The sequence below is a fragment of the Melozone crissalis genome, unplaced genomic scaffold (assembly GCF_028551555.1).
Source record: "Melozone crissalis strain CALT ecotype California unplaced genomic scaffold, PUWL_Pcris_2 ptg000066l_1, whole genome shotgun sequence".
Taxonomy (NCBI): domain Eukaryota; kingdom Metazoa; phylum Chordata; class Aves; order Passeriformes; family Passerellidae; genus Melozone; species Melozone crissalis.
The window spans coordinates 8919102-8934821 of NW_026535844.1; the positions used below are offsets into that span (position 1 = coordinate 8919102).

The 15720-nt window shown below is 56.7% G+C and overlaps 1 protein-coding gene across 1 annotated transcript; it reads right to left on the minus strand.

Moving 5' to 3' along the window:
• Nucleotides 1-1060: 1060 nt before the first annotated feature.
• FLOT1 (flotillin 1) lies at nucleotides 1061-15409 on the minus strand. The gene is made up of 12 exons (XM_054289251.1): nucleotides 15314-15409; nucleotides 14526-14601; nucleotides 14348-14438; nucleotides 12969-13112; nucleotides 11293-11412; nucleotides 10426-10521; nucleotides 9352-9504; nucleotides 7849-8030; nucleotides 7173-7218; nucleotides 4402-4539; nucleotides 2767-2922; nucleotides 1061-1523 (listed from the first exon to the last, which is right to left on the minus strand). Exons 1-12 carry the CDS (start codon nucleotides 15354-15356, stop codon nucleotides 1434-1436), a joined length of 1335 nt encoding a protein of 444 aa, XP_054145226.1. The 5' UTR covers nucleotides 15357-15409; the 3' UTR covers nucleotides 1061-1433.
• Nucleotides 15410-15720: the final 311 nt, after the last annotated feature.

The window sequence follows — 15720 nt, forward strand, 5'->3', positions numbered from 1 at the left end:
TGGGTGTCACTTAAAGGGGTTCCAGTGTCACCTGGAGGGTCTCATTGTCACCTTGAGAGTCCCCTGGGGTCACTGGGAGAGGTCTCACTGTCACCTCTGGGTCACCTGGAGAGTCTCACTGTCACTGGGGTGTCCCCATGTCCCCAGCTGAGGGTCCCCATTGTCACCTTGGGGTCATCTGGACAGTCCCAGAGTCACTTTAGGATTTTCTGGGGTCATTTTAGGGTCCCCATTGTCACCTTGGAGGTCCCATGTCCCCACCTGAAGGTCCCCAATGTCACCTGCGTCCCTGTTCAGGGTCCCCATTGTCAGCTGGGGTCACTGAGAGGTCCCTGTGTCACTTGAGGGCCCCCAATGTCACCTGTCCCCTCCTCTCCCCACAGTGCCCACAGGGTGTCCATTTGTCAGTGGTGGCAACATGAGAACGTCACTGGTTGGGGACATTCAGGTGGCACCGGGGGTGGTGGCACTTGGGAGCACCTTGGGGACAAGGGACAAGGTGGGCACTTATAGGGAATGGGGACATGGGGGGGGTGGCAGCACTTTGGAGACGTGGGGACATGATGGCATTTAAAGGTGGCACTTCAGGGATATGCAAGGGGTGGTGGCACTTTAGGGACAAGGTGACATTGGGAGGTGGTGGCACCTTGGGGACACATTTGGGACATGATGAAAGGGAGGATGGTGGTACCTGAGTGACGCTTTGGGGACACAGTGGCACTCTGGGGGCACTGTAGGGGTGGTGGCACTTAAAGGACACAGGGACACTGCTGTGGTGGCACCTTGGGGACACTTTATTGACATGGTGACACTGAGGTACTGGCACTGCAGGGACACAGAGGGTGGTGGCACCATAGGGACATTTATTGACCTAGCACTGCAGTGGTGGCACTTCAGGGACAAGGTGGCACCCTGGGGACACTTGGGACAGGGTGACACAGCAGTGGTGGCACTCTGGGGACACAGAGGACATAGGGGTGGTAGCACTGTGGGGACACTTTGAGAACATGCTGACATTCGGGGGTGGCACTTGTGGGACACTGCAGGGGGTGGTGGCACCTTGGGGACATGATGACATTTGGGCATGGCACTTAAACAAAGTGACACCGGAGGGTGGTGGCACTTCTGGGACAGCTAGGAGACAAGGTGGCACGTTGGGACAGTGGGACCACAGGGACACTTGGGGGGCATGATGACATTTGGGGACATGCTGACACTGCAGCAGTGGCACTTTGGGGACATGCAAGGCATGGTGGCACTCTGGGGACAAAGGGACTTGGGGGCCGGTGGCATCTTGGTGGCCTCAGGAGCCACCGGTGGCACTTTGGGGACGCAGTGGCATCAGGGGCTGGTGGCACTTGGGTGGCACTTTGGGGACACAGCAGGGTCCCAGTGGCTCTGGGGGGGTGGTGGCACTTGGGGGCACTTTGGTGTCACTGGGAGGTGGCACTCAGGGACACTTTGGGGGAATTTTGAGATGTTTCAGTGGCTCTGGTGCCGCCCTCGGGCTCCGTCGGGGTCACCTGAGGGAACAAGGGGGGACCTGAGGGTGTCACCTCCCCTTAGGGATCCCCAAAATTCCTCTAAATTCACCCCAGATCTCACTTGGCACCTCCAAACCTGTCCAGGACCCTGCAAAATCCCGCAAATTCACCCCAAAATCCAAATGGGACCCCCAAACCTCACCTGGGATCTCCAAAATTCCACCTGGGACCCCAAAATTCTCACAGGGTTCCCCAGACTCACTGGGGACCTCCAAAATCCATCGGGGACCCCCCGAATCCCCCTGGGCTCCCAGATCCCCCAAATTCACCCTAAAATCCACCTGGGAACCCCAAAATTCACCCCAAATCTCACCTGGGACTTCCCCAAACCCCATCTGGGACTCCTTACACCCATCCAGGATCCCCCAAAATTCCCCAATATCCATCTGGGACCCCCTCAAAATCCACTCAGAGACCCCGGGTTCCACCTAAGACCCCCTAAATCCCTCAAATTCACCCCAAATCCCAGTTGGGACTCCCCAGATTTCTTCCGGGATTCCCCAAACTCACCTGGGACCCCCAAACCCCATCCAGGACCACCCAAAATTCCCCAAATTCACCCTAAAATCCATCTGGGACCCCACTCAAATTTCTCCAGGACCCCCCAAAATCCCCCAACTTCCCCTCAAACCTCATCTGGGACCCCTAAAATCCACCTGTGACCCCAAAATCCTGCCAGGATTCCCCAGACTTACCTGGGACCTCCAAACCCCATCCAGGCCCATCCAAAATCCCCCAAATTCACCCCAAAATCATCCCAAAATTCACCTGGGCTGCTTCAAACTCCACCTGGGACCCCCAAATTCACCCCCAAACCCCCTGAATCCTCTGAGCTCACCTGGGGGCCCCAAAATCCCCCCTGGGACCCCCAAATCCCCCTAAAGCTCAGCTGGGACCCCCCAAATTCCCCTAAAGCTCACCTGGGAGCCCAAAATTCCTCCTGGGACCCCCCAAAATCTGCCATATCTCCACCTAGAACTATCCAAATTCCCCCTGGGACCCCAAAATTCCCTGAATTCCCCTAGAGCTCACTGGGGAGCCCCAAAACCCCCTCAGGACCCCAAAATCTCCCAAATTCCCCTAAAGCTCACCTGGGGGCCCAAAATCCCTCCTGGCACCCCCCAAAATCCTCCAAATATCCACCTGGGACCCCCCAAATCCCCCTTGGCACCCCCCAAATTCCCCCTGGAACCCCAGAATTCCCTGAATTCCCCGATCTCACCTGGGAGCCCCTGGCCAGCGCCCCCACGGCCCCCGGCAGCCGCGTGACCAAGTCCAGGATTTCCGAGGGGATTTTGGCCACCCCGACGGCCCCGGAGCCGCCCACCAGCGTCACCCGGCGCGTCCCCAGCAGCGGCTGCGCCACCGCCTCGGCCACCTGCCCCAAATGGATCCCAAAATCAGCCCAAAACAGGATCCCAAAATCAGCTCCAGGTCAGGGATTCTCCAAATCAGCACCAATATCAGCCCCCACCCGGGGATCCCCACATCAGCCCCAAACTGAGGATCCCCAAATCAGCCCCAAAATTGGCCCCAAATTGGGGATCCTCAAATCAGCCCAACAGCAGGAATCCCAAAATCAGCCCCAAATCTGGGATCCCAAAATCAGGGATCCTCAAATCAGCCCCCAAATTGGCCCCAAATCGGGGATCCCAAATCGGCCTCACATCAGGGATCCCAAAATCAACCCAAATCAAGGATACCCAAGTCAGCCCCAGGTCAGGGCTCCCCAAATCAGCACCCAAATCAGCCCCAAACTGAGGATCCTGAAATCAGCCCTGAATTTGAGATCCTAAAATCAGCCCCAAAACCAGCCCCAAATCAGGGATCCCAAAATCAGGGATCCCCAGATCAGCCCCAAACCTGGGATCCTAAAATCAGCCCCAAAATTGCACCCAAATCAGGAATCCTCAAATCGGGGATCCCCAAATCAGCCCCAAAATGAGCCCTGAAAATTGTCCCAAATTGGGGATCCTGAAATCAGGGATCCCAAATCAGGGCTCCCAAAATCAGCCCCAAATCGGGGATCCTGAAATGAGGAATCCCGAAAGCAGGGATCCAAAAATCAGCCCCCAAATCAGGGATGCCCAAATCAGCCCCAAACCTGGGAACCTAAAATCAGGGATCCCAAAATCAGCCCTGAAATAGGTCCCAAATATGGGACTCTGAAGTCAGAGATCCCAAAATCAGGGATCCCAAATCAAGGACCCCAAAATCAACCCCAAATCAAGGATCCCAAAATCAGCCCCAAACCTGGAATCCTAAAATCAGCCCCAAAATCAACCCTAAATCAGGGATCCCAAAATCCACCCCAAACCTAGGATACCAAAATCAGCCCCAAAATCAGCCATCCCTAAATGGATGAAGTCAACCCCAAATCAGGGATCCTGAAATCAGCCCCAAAATGGGGATCCCCAAATCAGCCTTGAAATTGGCCCCAAATCTGGGATCCCAAAATCAGTGATCCTAAAATCAGCCCCAAAACAGGGATCCCCAGAATCAGGGATCCTCAGAATCAGGGATCCCCAAAATCAGAACAATCCTGGGATCCCTAAATTCCTGTCCCCAATTCAGGAATCCCCAAAATCAACCCTAAAATCAGGCAACCCCAAAATAAATCCCAAAATCAGGGATCCCAAAGTGTCTCCAAAACATGCCCAAAGTGTCTCCAAGTGTCTGCAAAATGTCCCCAAAACACCCCCAGAGTGTCCCCAAGAGTCCTCAAAGTGTCCCCAAAACATCCTGAAAATGTCCCCCAAGTGTCCACAAAATGTCCCCACAAAAGGTCCCAAAGGGTCTTTAAAGTAACATCCCCAAAACATGCCCAGCTGTCCCCAGATGTCCCCGGTGTCCCCACCTGGGGCAGCCTCTGCAGCACCAGATCCACCACGGCCGCGTCCTGGAACTGCCCGAAGGCCTCGGCCTTGGCCGCAGCCGCCGCAGCCTCAGCACGGGCACGAGAGGCCACAGCCGCGGCACGGGCAGCGCCTGTCACCTGTGGGGACATGAAACGGGGTTGGGGACACCAAAATGAGACTTGGGACACCAAAATGGCATTGGGGATATGGGAAATGGGATTGGGGACATGGGAAATGGGACTGTGAACCCAAAATGGGATTGGGAACTCAAGTGTGGGCATAAGAGGCCACAGCTGTGGCACGGGCAGTGCCTGTCACCTGTGGGGACACGAATAGGGTTAGGGACACCAAAATGGGATTGGGGACATGGGAAATGGGATTGGGAACTCAGGCGTAGGAATGAGAGGCCACGGCTGTGGCATGGGCAGCGCCTGTCACCTGCGGGGACACAATATGGAACTGGGGACACCAAAATGGGATTGGGGACATTGGAAATGGGATTGAGAACATGGACACAGGATTGGGGACACAAAATGGGGACAGAACCCCCAAAAATGGGATCAGGGACACAATGTGGGATTGGGAGCCCAGGCACGGGCATGAGAGGTCACAGCCACAGCAGGGGCATCACCTGCAGGGACACAAGAAGGGATTGGGAACATTAAATGGGGTCGGGGACATCAGATATGGGACTGGGGACATGGGAAATGGGACTGGGAACCCAAAACAGGATTGGGAACCTAGGAATGGCCATGAGAGGCAACGGCTGTGGCATGAGCAGCGCCCGTCAGCTGTGGGGACACCAAATGGGAATGGGGACACCAAAAGGGGATTGGCGACATTGGAAATGGGATTGAGGACACTGACATGGGACTGGGGACACAAAATGGGGACAGAACCTCCAAAAATGGGATCAGGGACATGACACGGGATTGGGGACACCAAAATGGGATTAGGGACATTGGAAACGGGATGGGGGACATGTGAAATAGGATTGGGAATCTGGCATGAGAGGCCACGGCCGTGGCACAGGCAGCGCCCGTCACCTGCAGGGACACGAATGGGGTTGGGGACACCAAAATGGGATTGGGGACACTAATATGGGACTAGGGACATTGGAAATGTGATTGAGGAGACCAACACGGGATTGCGGACATTGGAAATGGGATTGAGGACACTGACACCGAACTGGGGACACGAACTGGGGACAGAACCCTCAAAACCAGAATCAGGGACACGACATGGGATTGGGGACACCAAAATGGGGCTAGGGACATGGGAAATGGGATTGGAGACGTGGACATGAGGATGGGGACATCAGAAATGGGATTAGGAACCCAAAATGGGATTGGGAATCCAGGCATGGGCATGAGAGGCCACAGCAGAGACAGTGCCCATCACCTGTGGAGACATGAAACAGGGCTGGGGACACCAAAATGGGACTGGGGACACCAAAATGAGACTGGGGACATGGGAAATGGGATTGGGGACACCAAAATGGGATTGGGGACATGGGAAGTAGGACTGGGAACCCAAAGTGGGATTGGGAACCCAGGCATGGATATGAGAGGCCATGGCCATGGCATGGGCAGCACCTGTCACCTGCGGGGACATGAATGGTGTAGGGGGCACCAAAATGGGACTGGGGACATAGACATGGGGTCAGAGAGCTCAGAAATGGGACTGGGAACCCAAAATCAGGATCGGGGACCCGAAATGGCATTGGGGAAATCAGAAATGGGATTGGGGATATGAAACGGGACTGGGGACATTGAAAATGGGATCAGGGACCCAAAGGGGATCACAGACATCAACACGGGATCGGGGACCCACAATAGAGACAGAACCCCCAAAAATGGGATCAGGAACCCAAAAATGGGGGCAGAGCCCCAGGAACGGGATCGGAAACCCCAAAACAGGATTGGGACTCAAAACATGATCGGGGACATTGGAAATGGGATTGGGAACACAGGAATGGGATCAGTGACAAAAAATGGGACTGGGGACCCAAAATGGGATGGGGGACCCTAAACAGGATTGAGGAGTCAAATGGGACTGGGGACACCGAGACGGGATCGAGGACCCGAAATGGGATAGGAGACCCAAAACAGGATCAGGGACAGGAAACGGGACTGGGGACCCTAAATGGGATTGGGAACCCAACATGAGATCGGGGGATCCAAAATAGGATAGGGACCCAGGAACAGGATCAGGAACCCAGGAATGGGATCAGGGCCCAAAAGGGGATTGGGGACACCAGCAGGGGATCAGGGACCCAAAATGGGACTGGAGACCTGAAACAGGATTGGGGACAATGGAAATGGGATCAGGGATACTGGCATGGGATCAGGGACATTGGAAATGAGATCAGAGTCATGAAACAGGATTGGGGACCCGAAACAAAACTGGGGACATTGGAAATGGGACTGGGAACCCAAAATGGGGATTGGGGACCTGAAACAGCATCAGGGACAAGGGAAATGGGATTGGGAATCCCAAAAAAGGACAGGGGCCATGGAAAGGAGGGCAGGACCCCTGAAAATGGGACTGAGAATCCCAAAAATGGGATTGCGAACCCCAAAACAAGATCAGGACCCCCTGAAATTCTGGGAGAGCCAAAAATCCCCCAGAAAACCCAAAAATTTCCAGATTTGGGGCCACAAAATCCAACTGAGACCTCCAAAATTCTCTCAGGGCCCCCTAAATCTCACCTGTGACTCCCAAACCTCACCTGGGATCCCCCAGATTGCCCCGGGCCCCCCAGACTCACCTTGAGGGTCTCGGCCTCCGCCTCTGCCTGCAGCAGCACCTGAGTCCTGTAGGGGGCGCAAAGTCAGGGGGTGGAGCTGCTCTTAAAGGGGCAATGCTGCTCTTAAAGGGGCAATGGTGCAATATGAGAGGGCTCAACAGTGGGGTGTGGTTTGTTTGAAGGGGCATAGCTTATCTTAAAAAGGGCAATGGGACCTAAAAGGGCAGTGACAGCAACCAAGAGGGGGCAACATGTATCTTAAACGGGTTATGGCTACAGACTGATGGGGTCCACCAAGTTGTGATGGTGGCTGACTGGGATGAGGCGTGGCTTCTCTCTCAAGGGGCATGGCTCACTTAAAAGGGCCATGGCTTTACAAAGGTGGTGGGACCCACCACTGTGAAAGTGTGGCTTCTCCTTGAAGGGGCAATCCTTGTCTTAAAAGGGTAATGGATGGGACACCTTAAACTGCCACTGGGCCTACTCTGGGTGAGGGTATGGCTCCTCCTTAAAGGGGCAATGACTGGACCCAAACTGGTGGGACCCACCACAATGAGGGTGTTGCTTCCTAAAAGGGCAACACTTCTCTTAAAAGGGCAACAGGTGGAACTCCCCAGAACACCACCACGCCAGAGCAGAGGAGGGCATGGCTCATCCCCAGAGAGGCATGGCCACCCTTAAAGGGGCAATGTCTCACCGCTGTGCCTCGGCCAGCCGCTCCAGCCGGTAGCGCTCGGCCTCGGCCGGTTTGCGCACGGTGGCCTCGAGCTCCTGGCGGCGCCGCCCAACCTCCTGCTCCTGCAGCTGCACCCGCTGCGCCCGCTCCACCAGCGCCACCTCCCCGCGCTGCGCCGCGATGGCCTGCTGGGAACGCGCCGCCTGGGGACATGGGGACAGGACACAAATCCATCAGGGGAGGGACATGGGTGAGACAGAGTACAAATTCTCCAGAGCAGAAATCCATTTTGATTTAGGTGAAATGTACATCTTTGAGTTGGTCTGTAGTTTGAAAACATTGCTGTTTAGCCTGACTGCAAAAGCCTAGGCTCAGAGAAACTGCTTCAGTGAAGGACAGAGATAAGGAGGGTAGACAGAGAGTGATAAAGAGAGACAGAGACTGCTGTGAGAGCAGGTCAACCTGACCTAGGAATTCTTTCTGATAAAGAAAAACTAGCAACAAATGTCACGCAAAATTTGTAAAAAGGAATATGTATGAACCTACTGTGAAATTGCATGCATATGTATCTGAGAGGGGGATAAAAAAGGACCTGGAGATCCCAGAGGTACTCATGTCTTTTAAGGAGAGCAATCTCCGCATGCGTTTGGCACTGTAATAAACATACCGGCTTTACAACTTTCACAAAGTTGTGGAGCTTTATTTATCTCCACAAAACACGGGGACAGGGGGACAGGTGACACAAGGGACACAGGGACAGGTCACAAACCCATTCAGAGAGGGACACGGGAACAGGTGACACGGGGACATAGGGACAGGGGACAGGATGCAAATCCATTAGGGAAGGGACACAAGGACAAGGGACACAGGGACGGCTCACAAACTCATCAAGGGAGGGACATGGGGAACAGGTGACACAGGGACATAGGGACAGGGGACAGGACACAAATCCATTAGGGAAGGGACACGAGGACAAGGGACACAGGGACAGCTCACAAACCCATCAAGGGAGAGACATGGGGAACAGGTGACACAGGGACCCAGGCATAGGGGCACAGTGGACACGGGTATGGGGGACACAGGGGACAGGTCACAAATCCATCAGGGAAGGACAAGGGGGACAGGTATCTCTAGGGGGAGCTCAGGCAGCCTGGGGGTGTCCTCAGGTGGCCCAAGAGACCCAAATTTGGGAGGTAACCCCAGGATGTGGAGGTTCCAGGTGTTCTGGAGTGTTCCAGGTGCTCCAGGTGAGCTCCCAGCCCCCATTCCCCGCCCCCCCAGGTGTTTGTTACCTATCTCCAGATGTGTGAGTTACCTGTAACTGAAACACCAGATAAGCCATGGCCCTGTGACACTCCCAAGTGTTACCTGCCCCAAGTGTGTTTTCTGTCCCAGGTGATTTTGTTACCTGCTCCAGGTGTTTTACCTGTCCCAGCTGTGTTATCTGTCCCAGGTGTTGGTTACCTGTCCCACCTGTGTTGGTTACCTGTCCCAGCTGTGTTCCCTGTCCAGGTGTGGCCTCACCTGCAGTTGGAAGGCCAGCTCAGCCGTGGCCCTGCGGGCGCTGACGGCTCCATCACACTCAGCCTGGGCCACCTGGAAGTCACGTTGGGCTCGCGCCGTGGCCTCCTCGCTCAGCAGCTGCGCTGACACCTGCTCCTGCCTCGCTCGCGCTTCCTGCGGGGACAACGGCACTGGGAGGGACTGCAAGGGACTGGGTGGGACTCGAATGGGCTAGGATGGGACTGGGATGGAACTGGGAGGGACTGGGATGAACTGGGAGTGAACTGGAATGGGCTAGGATGGGACTGGGATGGACTAGGAGAGACTGGGAGGGACTGGGAGGGGCTGGGATGGACTGAGATGGACTGGGATGGGACTGGGAGGGAATTGGAAGGGACTGCAAGTGAACTGGGAGGAACTAGGATGGACTGAAATAGGACTGGAAGGGAATTAGAAAAGACTGGGAGGGACTAGGATGGACTGGGAGGGAACTGGAAGGGACTGGGATGGACTGGGAGGGAACTGGGATGGACTGGAAGGGGATGGAAGGGGCTGGGATGGACTGGGAGGGACTGGGAGTGCACAGGGATGGGACTGGGAAGGACTGGGGAATGGGGTACTGGGAACACTGGGTGCACAGGGGGTGTTAGGGCAGTTTGGAGAATGGGGGTACTGGAAAAGACTGGGAGGAACTGGAATGGGACTAGAAAGACTCTGGGAGCACTAGGAGGGACTGGGGTACTGAGGGTACTGGGAGGAGCTGTACAAGAACTGGGAGGTGCTGGAGTGGAGTTAGTGGGGTACTGGGAGAGTACTGGGAGCACTGGGGGTACTGGGGCAGTTTGGGGAATGGGGTACTGGGGGCACTGGGAGGGACTGGGACAGACTGGAATGGAATATGAAGGGGGCACTGGGAGGACACTAGGGAACAGGGTACTGGGGCTATCAGGGGTACTGGGAGCACTGGGATGAACTGGGGGCCACAGGGAGAGCACTGGAGGACACGGGGAATAATGGGGGGTGACTGACAGGAGCTGCCCCCAGGTGTCTCCAGGTGTGCCCCCAATGTCCCCAGGTGTCCCTGGTGTCACTCACGCGGATCCCGGCGTCGCGTTTGGCCTCAGCCTCTCCCACGCGGGCGTCGCGCTGCACCTGCGCCGTGCGGCCCTTCCCGAGGGAGCGCAGGTAATCCTGCATGGGGACACACATGTCACACCTGTGTCACCCCCCTATTACCTGTGTTGTCCGTGGACTTGCACCGTGCAGCCCTTCCTGAAGGAGCGCAGGTAATCCTGCACAGGGACACACCTGTCACACCTGTGTCACCTGTCAGCTGCGTCACACCTGTGTCGCAACTGTGTCACCTCCTTGTCACCTATGTCACACCTGTGTCATCCCTGGACCTGCTCTGTGCAGCCCTTCCCAAGGGAGCGCAGGTAATTCTGCATGGGGACACACCTGTCACACCTCCCTGATACACCCGTGTCATCTCTGTCGCTTGTGTCAGACCTTTGTCACATCTGTGTCACCTCTCTGTCACACCTGTGTCACCCCATCCCCCCATACACATCTCAGGTGTGTCTCAGGCATCCCCAGGTGTCCCAGCTGTGCCCAGGTGTGTCCCAGGTGTCCCCATCTTGTCTCTGGGCATCTCCAAGTGTGTCCCAAGTGTGTCCTGAGTGTCTTGGTTGTGTCCCAAGTGTGTCTCAGGTGTGTCCTGGTTGTCTTGGTTGTGTCCCAAGTATGTCCCAGGTGTGTCCTGGTTGTCTTGGTTGTGTCCCAAGTATGTCCCAGGTGTGCCCAGCTATCTCTAGCTGCCCCCCAGGTCTGTCCCAGGTATGTCCCAGCTGTCCCCAGATGTCTCCAGGTGTATCCAAGGTGTATCTTGGTTGTCCCCAGCTGTGCCCAGGTGTGTCACCAGCCATGCCCAGGTGTGTCCCCAGCCATGCCCAGGTGCATCACCTGCTCGTCGTGCACATCCTTGAGGGTGTAGCTGACCACGGAGATGCCCATGTTCACCAGGTCGGACGAGGCCACGCGGAAAACCTGATCCGAGAACTTCTGCCGGTCCTTGTAGATCTCCTGGGTGGGGCCGGGGCAGGGCTTAGTAGGGAAGGGCTCAAATGGGGGTGGGACTTGGCTGGGGAGGGCCTGAGTGTGGGGTTTAAGTTGGGCAGGGCTCATTGGGGTGGGGCTAAAAGGGGCAAGGCTTAGTAGGGTGGGGCTCAAATTAGGCACAGCTCAGCAGAGTGGGGCTCAAAGGGGCGGGGCTTAGAGGGGTGGGGCTCAAGTAGGTGGAGCTTAGCCAGGGGAGGGGCTTAGCAGAGGTTCGAACTGAGCAATGTTTAGCAGGGTGGGACTCAAATAGTGTGGGACATTGTGGGGCAGGGCTTAGCAGGGTGGGGCCCAAGGGGGTGGGGGGTGGAGTTTAAATTGGGCAGGGCTTACTGGGATGGGGCTTTGTGGGGCAGGGAGAAAAAAAGGAAGGGTTAGCAGAGAAAGGCACAGTGCTGGTGGCTGTGGTTTATCCAGGGGGCGTGGCTTGAGACAGAGTGTGGCGCTAGGTAGGTGAGGTGATATCCTGGGGGTGTGGCTTGGTTCTGTGGGTGTGCTTTAAGCAGGAAGAGATCAGGCTTAAGGTGAGGTGTGGTTTGAGCCAATTGGGCGTGGCTTTAGAAAGTGGGAGGAGCCAGATGAGTGTGGCTTTGTTTGGGAGCATGGTTTGTACAGAGATAAGGAACCAGGTGGATGTGGCTTGATCGAGGGATGTGGCTTGATCAAAATGAGCATGGCTTGAACCAAGGGGTGTGGCTTGAACCAAGAGGTGGAGCCAAGTGGGCATGGCTTGGTTTTGGGGGTGTGGCTTGAGGCTTAGGGGGCTTGGAATGAGCCACAAGGGGCGTGGCTTGAACAAGGGGTGTGACCAGGTGGGTGTGGCTTGACCCGAGGGTGGAGTCAGGGGAGTGGCTTAGCTTAGGGGGTGTGGCTTGACCCAAAATGGGCATGGCTTGAGCAAGGGGGTGGTGCTAGGTGGGTGCGGCTTAAGGGGTGGGGCCATGTGTGGGGTTTGTACTGGGGGAAGCTGGGTGGGCATGGCCTAACATTGAGGGGTGGGGTCAGGATTAGGGCAGGGGTGTGGCATGACCCAGCGGGCATGGCTTGAGTCATGGGGTGGAGTTGGTAGGTGTGGTTTTGAGCTGGGGTGGGGCTAATACTGGGATCAGGAAAGGAGGCGGGCCTAATGGCAGGGGCAGGGCACAGTGGGCATAACTTTAAAGGGGGTGGGGCCAGGGAAAGATGGTCTCGTGCTGGTGGGCGGGGCTTTGGCAAAAGGGTGGAATATTGTGGGTGTGGCTTCACCAGTGCTGTGGACTCCTCCAGGGATGGGGCTTTTCAAGGGGTGGAGCTTATGGGTCAAATGGGGGCAGGGTCTCTTAAAGGGTCACATCCCACTCCAAGGGGGGGGGGGAACCAGCCCCTGAGGGGGTGTGTCTATCCAGGTGAGTGTGAACACCTCAGGGGTGTGACTTTTGGGCCAATGGACTTTCCAAATAGATCTGGGATTTCTTAAAGTGGGTGAGGCTGTCTTGGGAGGGGCATGGGTTCCCCAAAGAAGGCATGGCTCCCCCCAGCCACACCTCCACAGTCATGTGGGCCATGATGGCACGTTGGTGACCCTCCAGTGTCTCCAGGGCGATCTGGCCAATCTCACTCTCTGACTTGCCCAGGAACATCTGGCAGGCAGCTGCGAGCATCTCCTTGTTCTGCCCCTGGATCTTCACCTGTGGGGGGGGCTGGCATCATCTGGGGACCCCCCCAGGTATCCCTGGGACCCCCCAAAATTGGTGTGGCCTCTTTAAGGAGTAGGTGTGGCACTGTCCTTTTAAGAGGCTGCTTGCTTGACAGGGTGGGGACCACCAGGACAGTGCCCTTTTATGGAGTCTCATCCTCTTGGAAGGGGTTTGGGGGTCCCCACCACCCCCAACCCGTTTCTGGGAGGTCTGACCCCTCTTAAAGGGGTCCCCACCAACAAAAACTCCTTTTAAGGGAGGTCAAGATCCTCCAGGGGGATTTCGGGGTCCCCACCACCCCAAGCCCCTTAAGAATTGGACCTTGGCCCCTTTAAGAAGGGTTTAGGGAGGCTGCCCAATCACAAACCCTTTTTGATGGTTTTTTAAAGGGTTTTGAAAGGATTTTGCCCGCTTTTAAGGAATTGTTGGGTCCCCACCAATCCACACCTCTTTTAAGGACGATTCCCCCTCCCATTCCAGGGGTTTGGCGATCCCCAAACTTCGAGCTCCTTTTAGGGGATTCCCCATCCCTAAATGCCCTTTCTAGGAGTGTTTTTAACCCCTACAAATGTTTCTGATGGGCCCCACCACGCCAAACCCCCTTTAAAGGGCTCCTCCCCTCCCCCCGCGTTGTTTTGCGCTTCCCGCTACCATCGCCGCTTTAAGAACGCGCTTAAGTAGGCCCCACCACAACCTCAATTAAAAGGGCAACGCCACCCAGGTTGGGTCGGGCAGGGGCGCACCAGAGGGGTTTTGGGGGATCACGGGGGGAATTTGGGGGTCCCGGAGCATTTTTGGGAGGTTCCACGGAAATTTCGGGGTTCAGAGTGCGGTTTTAGGGGCATCCGCGTGGGATATTTGGGGTTTCTGGGGGGATTTGGGGGGTCCCGGGGGAATTTTGGGGAATCCTAAAGAGATTTTGGGGGGGTTCTGAATGGGGGTTTTGGGGGTCCCAGTGGGGTGTGGGGTCCGGGGAGGGTTGGGAGTACCGAGGGGCATTTTGGGGATCCCGGTGGGGATTTTCGTGGTTCTGAGTATATTTTGGGGGGTCCAGGGGGGATTTTTAGGGTTTTGATGGGAGATTTCTTAGGGAGTTTTGGGATTCCAGGAGGGGATTTTTGGGGATTCTGAGGGGGATTTTCAGGGGCCAAGGAGGGGATTTTTGGGGTATTTCTGGCAGTCCAGGAGAGATTTTTGGGGTGTTTTTTGGGGTGTTCTGGGGGTACCTGTGCGATGCCGGTGACGGAGATGGGCACCCCGTGGCGGGTGTAAACCTTCTCACTGCGCACGGGCAGCGTCAGCGTGTTCAGGGAGATCCTGGGGGGGGCCGGGGTGGTCACCCCAAATCTCTGGGGATCCCCCCCACCCCCCGAACCCCAAAAACCCCCCCGGGCCCCTCCTCACCGCTGGATCTTCTGCAGGCACGGGATCACCAACACCCGGCCCCCGGCCACCATCACCGGGGGGCTGCGGCAGAAACCTGGGGGGCACTGAGAGCTGGGGGACCCCGAAATCCCGGGGGGGACACAGGGACACCCCCGGGAATCCCCGGGGTGGGTTTGGGGGGTCCCAGGAGGGGTTTGGGGTGGCTGGCTGGGTCAGGGGGGACCCCAGGGGTTTTGAAGGGGGGAATTTTGGGGGAAAATTTGGAGGATAACTTGGGAAGGGTCCCCAGGATTCTCGGGGGATAAAATGGATGGGGGGACCCTCGGGGAGGGTTTGGGGAGTCCCTGGAGGAGTTTGGGGGGGTTTGGGAGGGGTCCAAGGAGTGCCAGGGTGGGTTTGGGGGGGTCCCGGAAGGTTTCCCAGGAGTTTTGGGGGTGGGGATTCTGGGGATTCCCTGGAGGCTTTTGGGGGAGGATTTTAGGGCTTTCCGGGAGGTTTTGGAGATTCTGGGGGTTCCTGGAAAATTTTGGGCGATTTTGGGGCTTTCCAGGATATTTTGGGCGGGGGGGGATTCTAGGGGTTCCCGGGAGGTTTTTGGAGGGAATTCAGGGGATTTCAGGGAGTGTTTGGGGGGCTCCTGGGATTTTTGGGGGGAATCCTGGGAGTCCCCCGCAGTTTTGGGGGGATTCTGGGTTTTCCCGGCAGTTTTTGGGGAATTCTGAGGGTTCCCGGGAAATTCTGAGGGGATTTGGGGGTTCCCGGGAGTTCTGAGGGTCCCCAGGAGCCCCCGGGCCCCCCGAACTCACCCGACACCACCATGGCCTCGTTGGGGCCGCAGGTGAAGAACATCGCGGCGGGGAGGGCCGGGGATCGATGGGGGTCAATCAGGATCGACCGGAGCCGACCGGGACCGATCGCGATCCGCGACGGCCGCCCCGATCCCGGCAGCCCCCGCGCTCGCCACTTCCGCATTAGCGCGGTGACGTCACACAACACGCGGCCTCCCATTGGCTGTCGCGCCAAGGGCGGGAAGGGGAAATCTGTTCTGCCTGGCAACCAGTGACGTCCCTGATTTCTCGGCGCTCCATTGGCTGCGCCGTGCTCAGATTTTAGTACTATCTATGGGAAATGAACAATTTCAGCTCGGGATGAACCTGGGGCTGAGGGCAGTGATGGGGTCTGGGGAGCTCCAGACCATGGCCGGGTCGTGGTC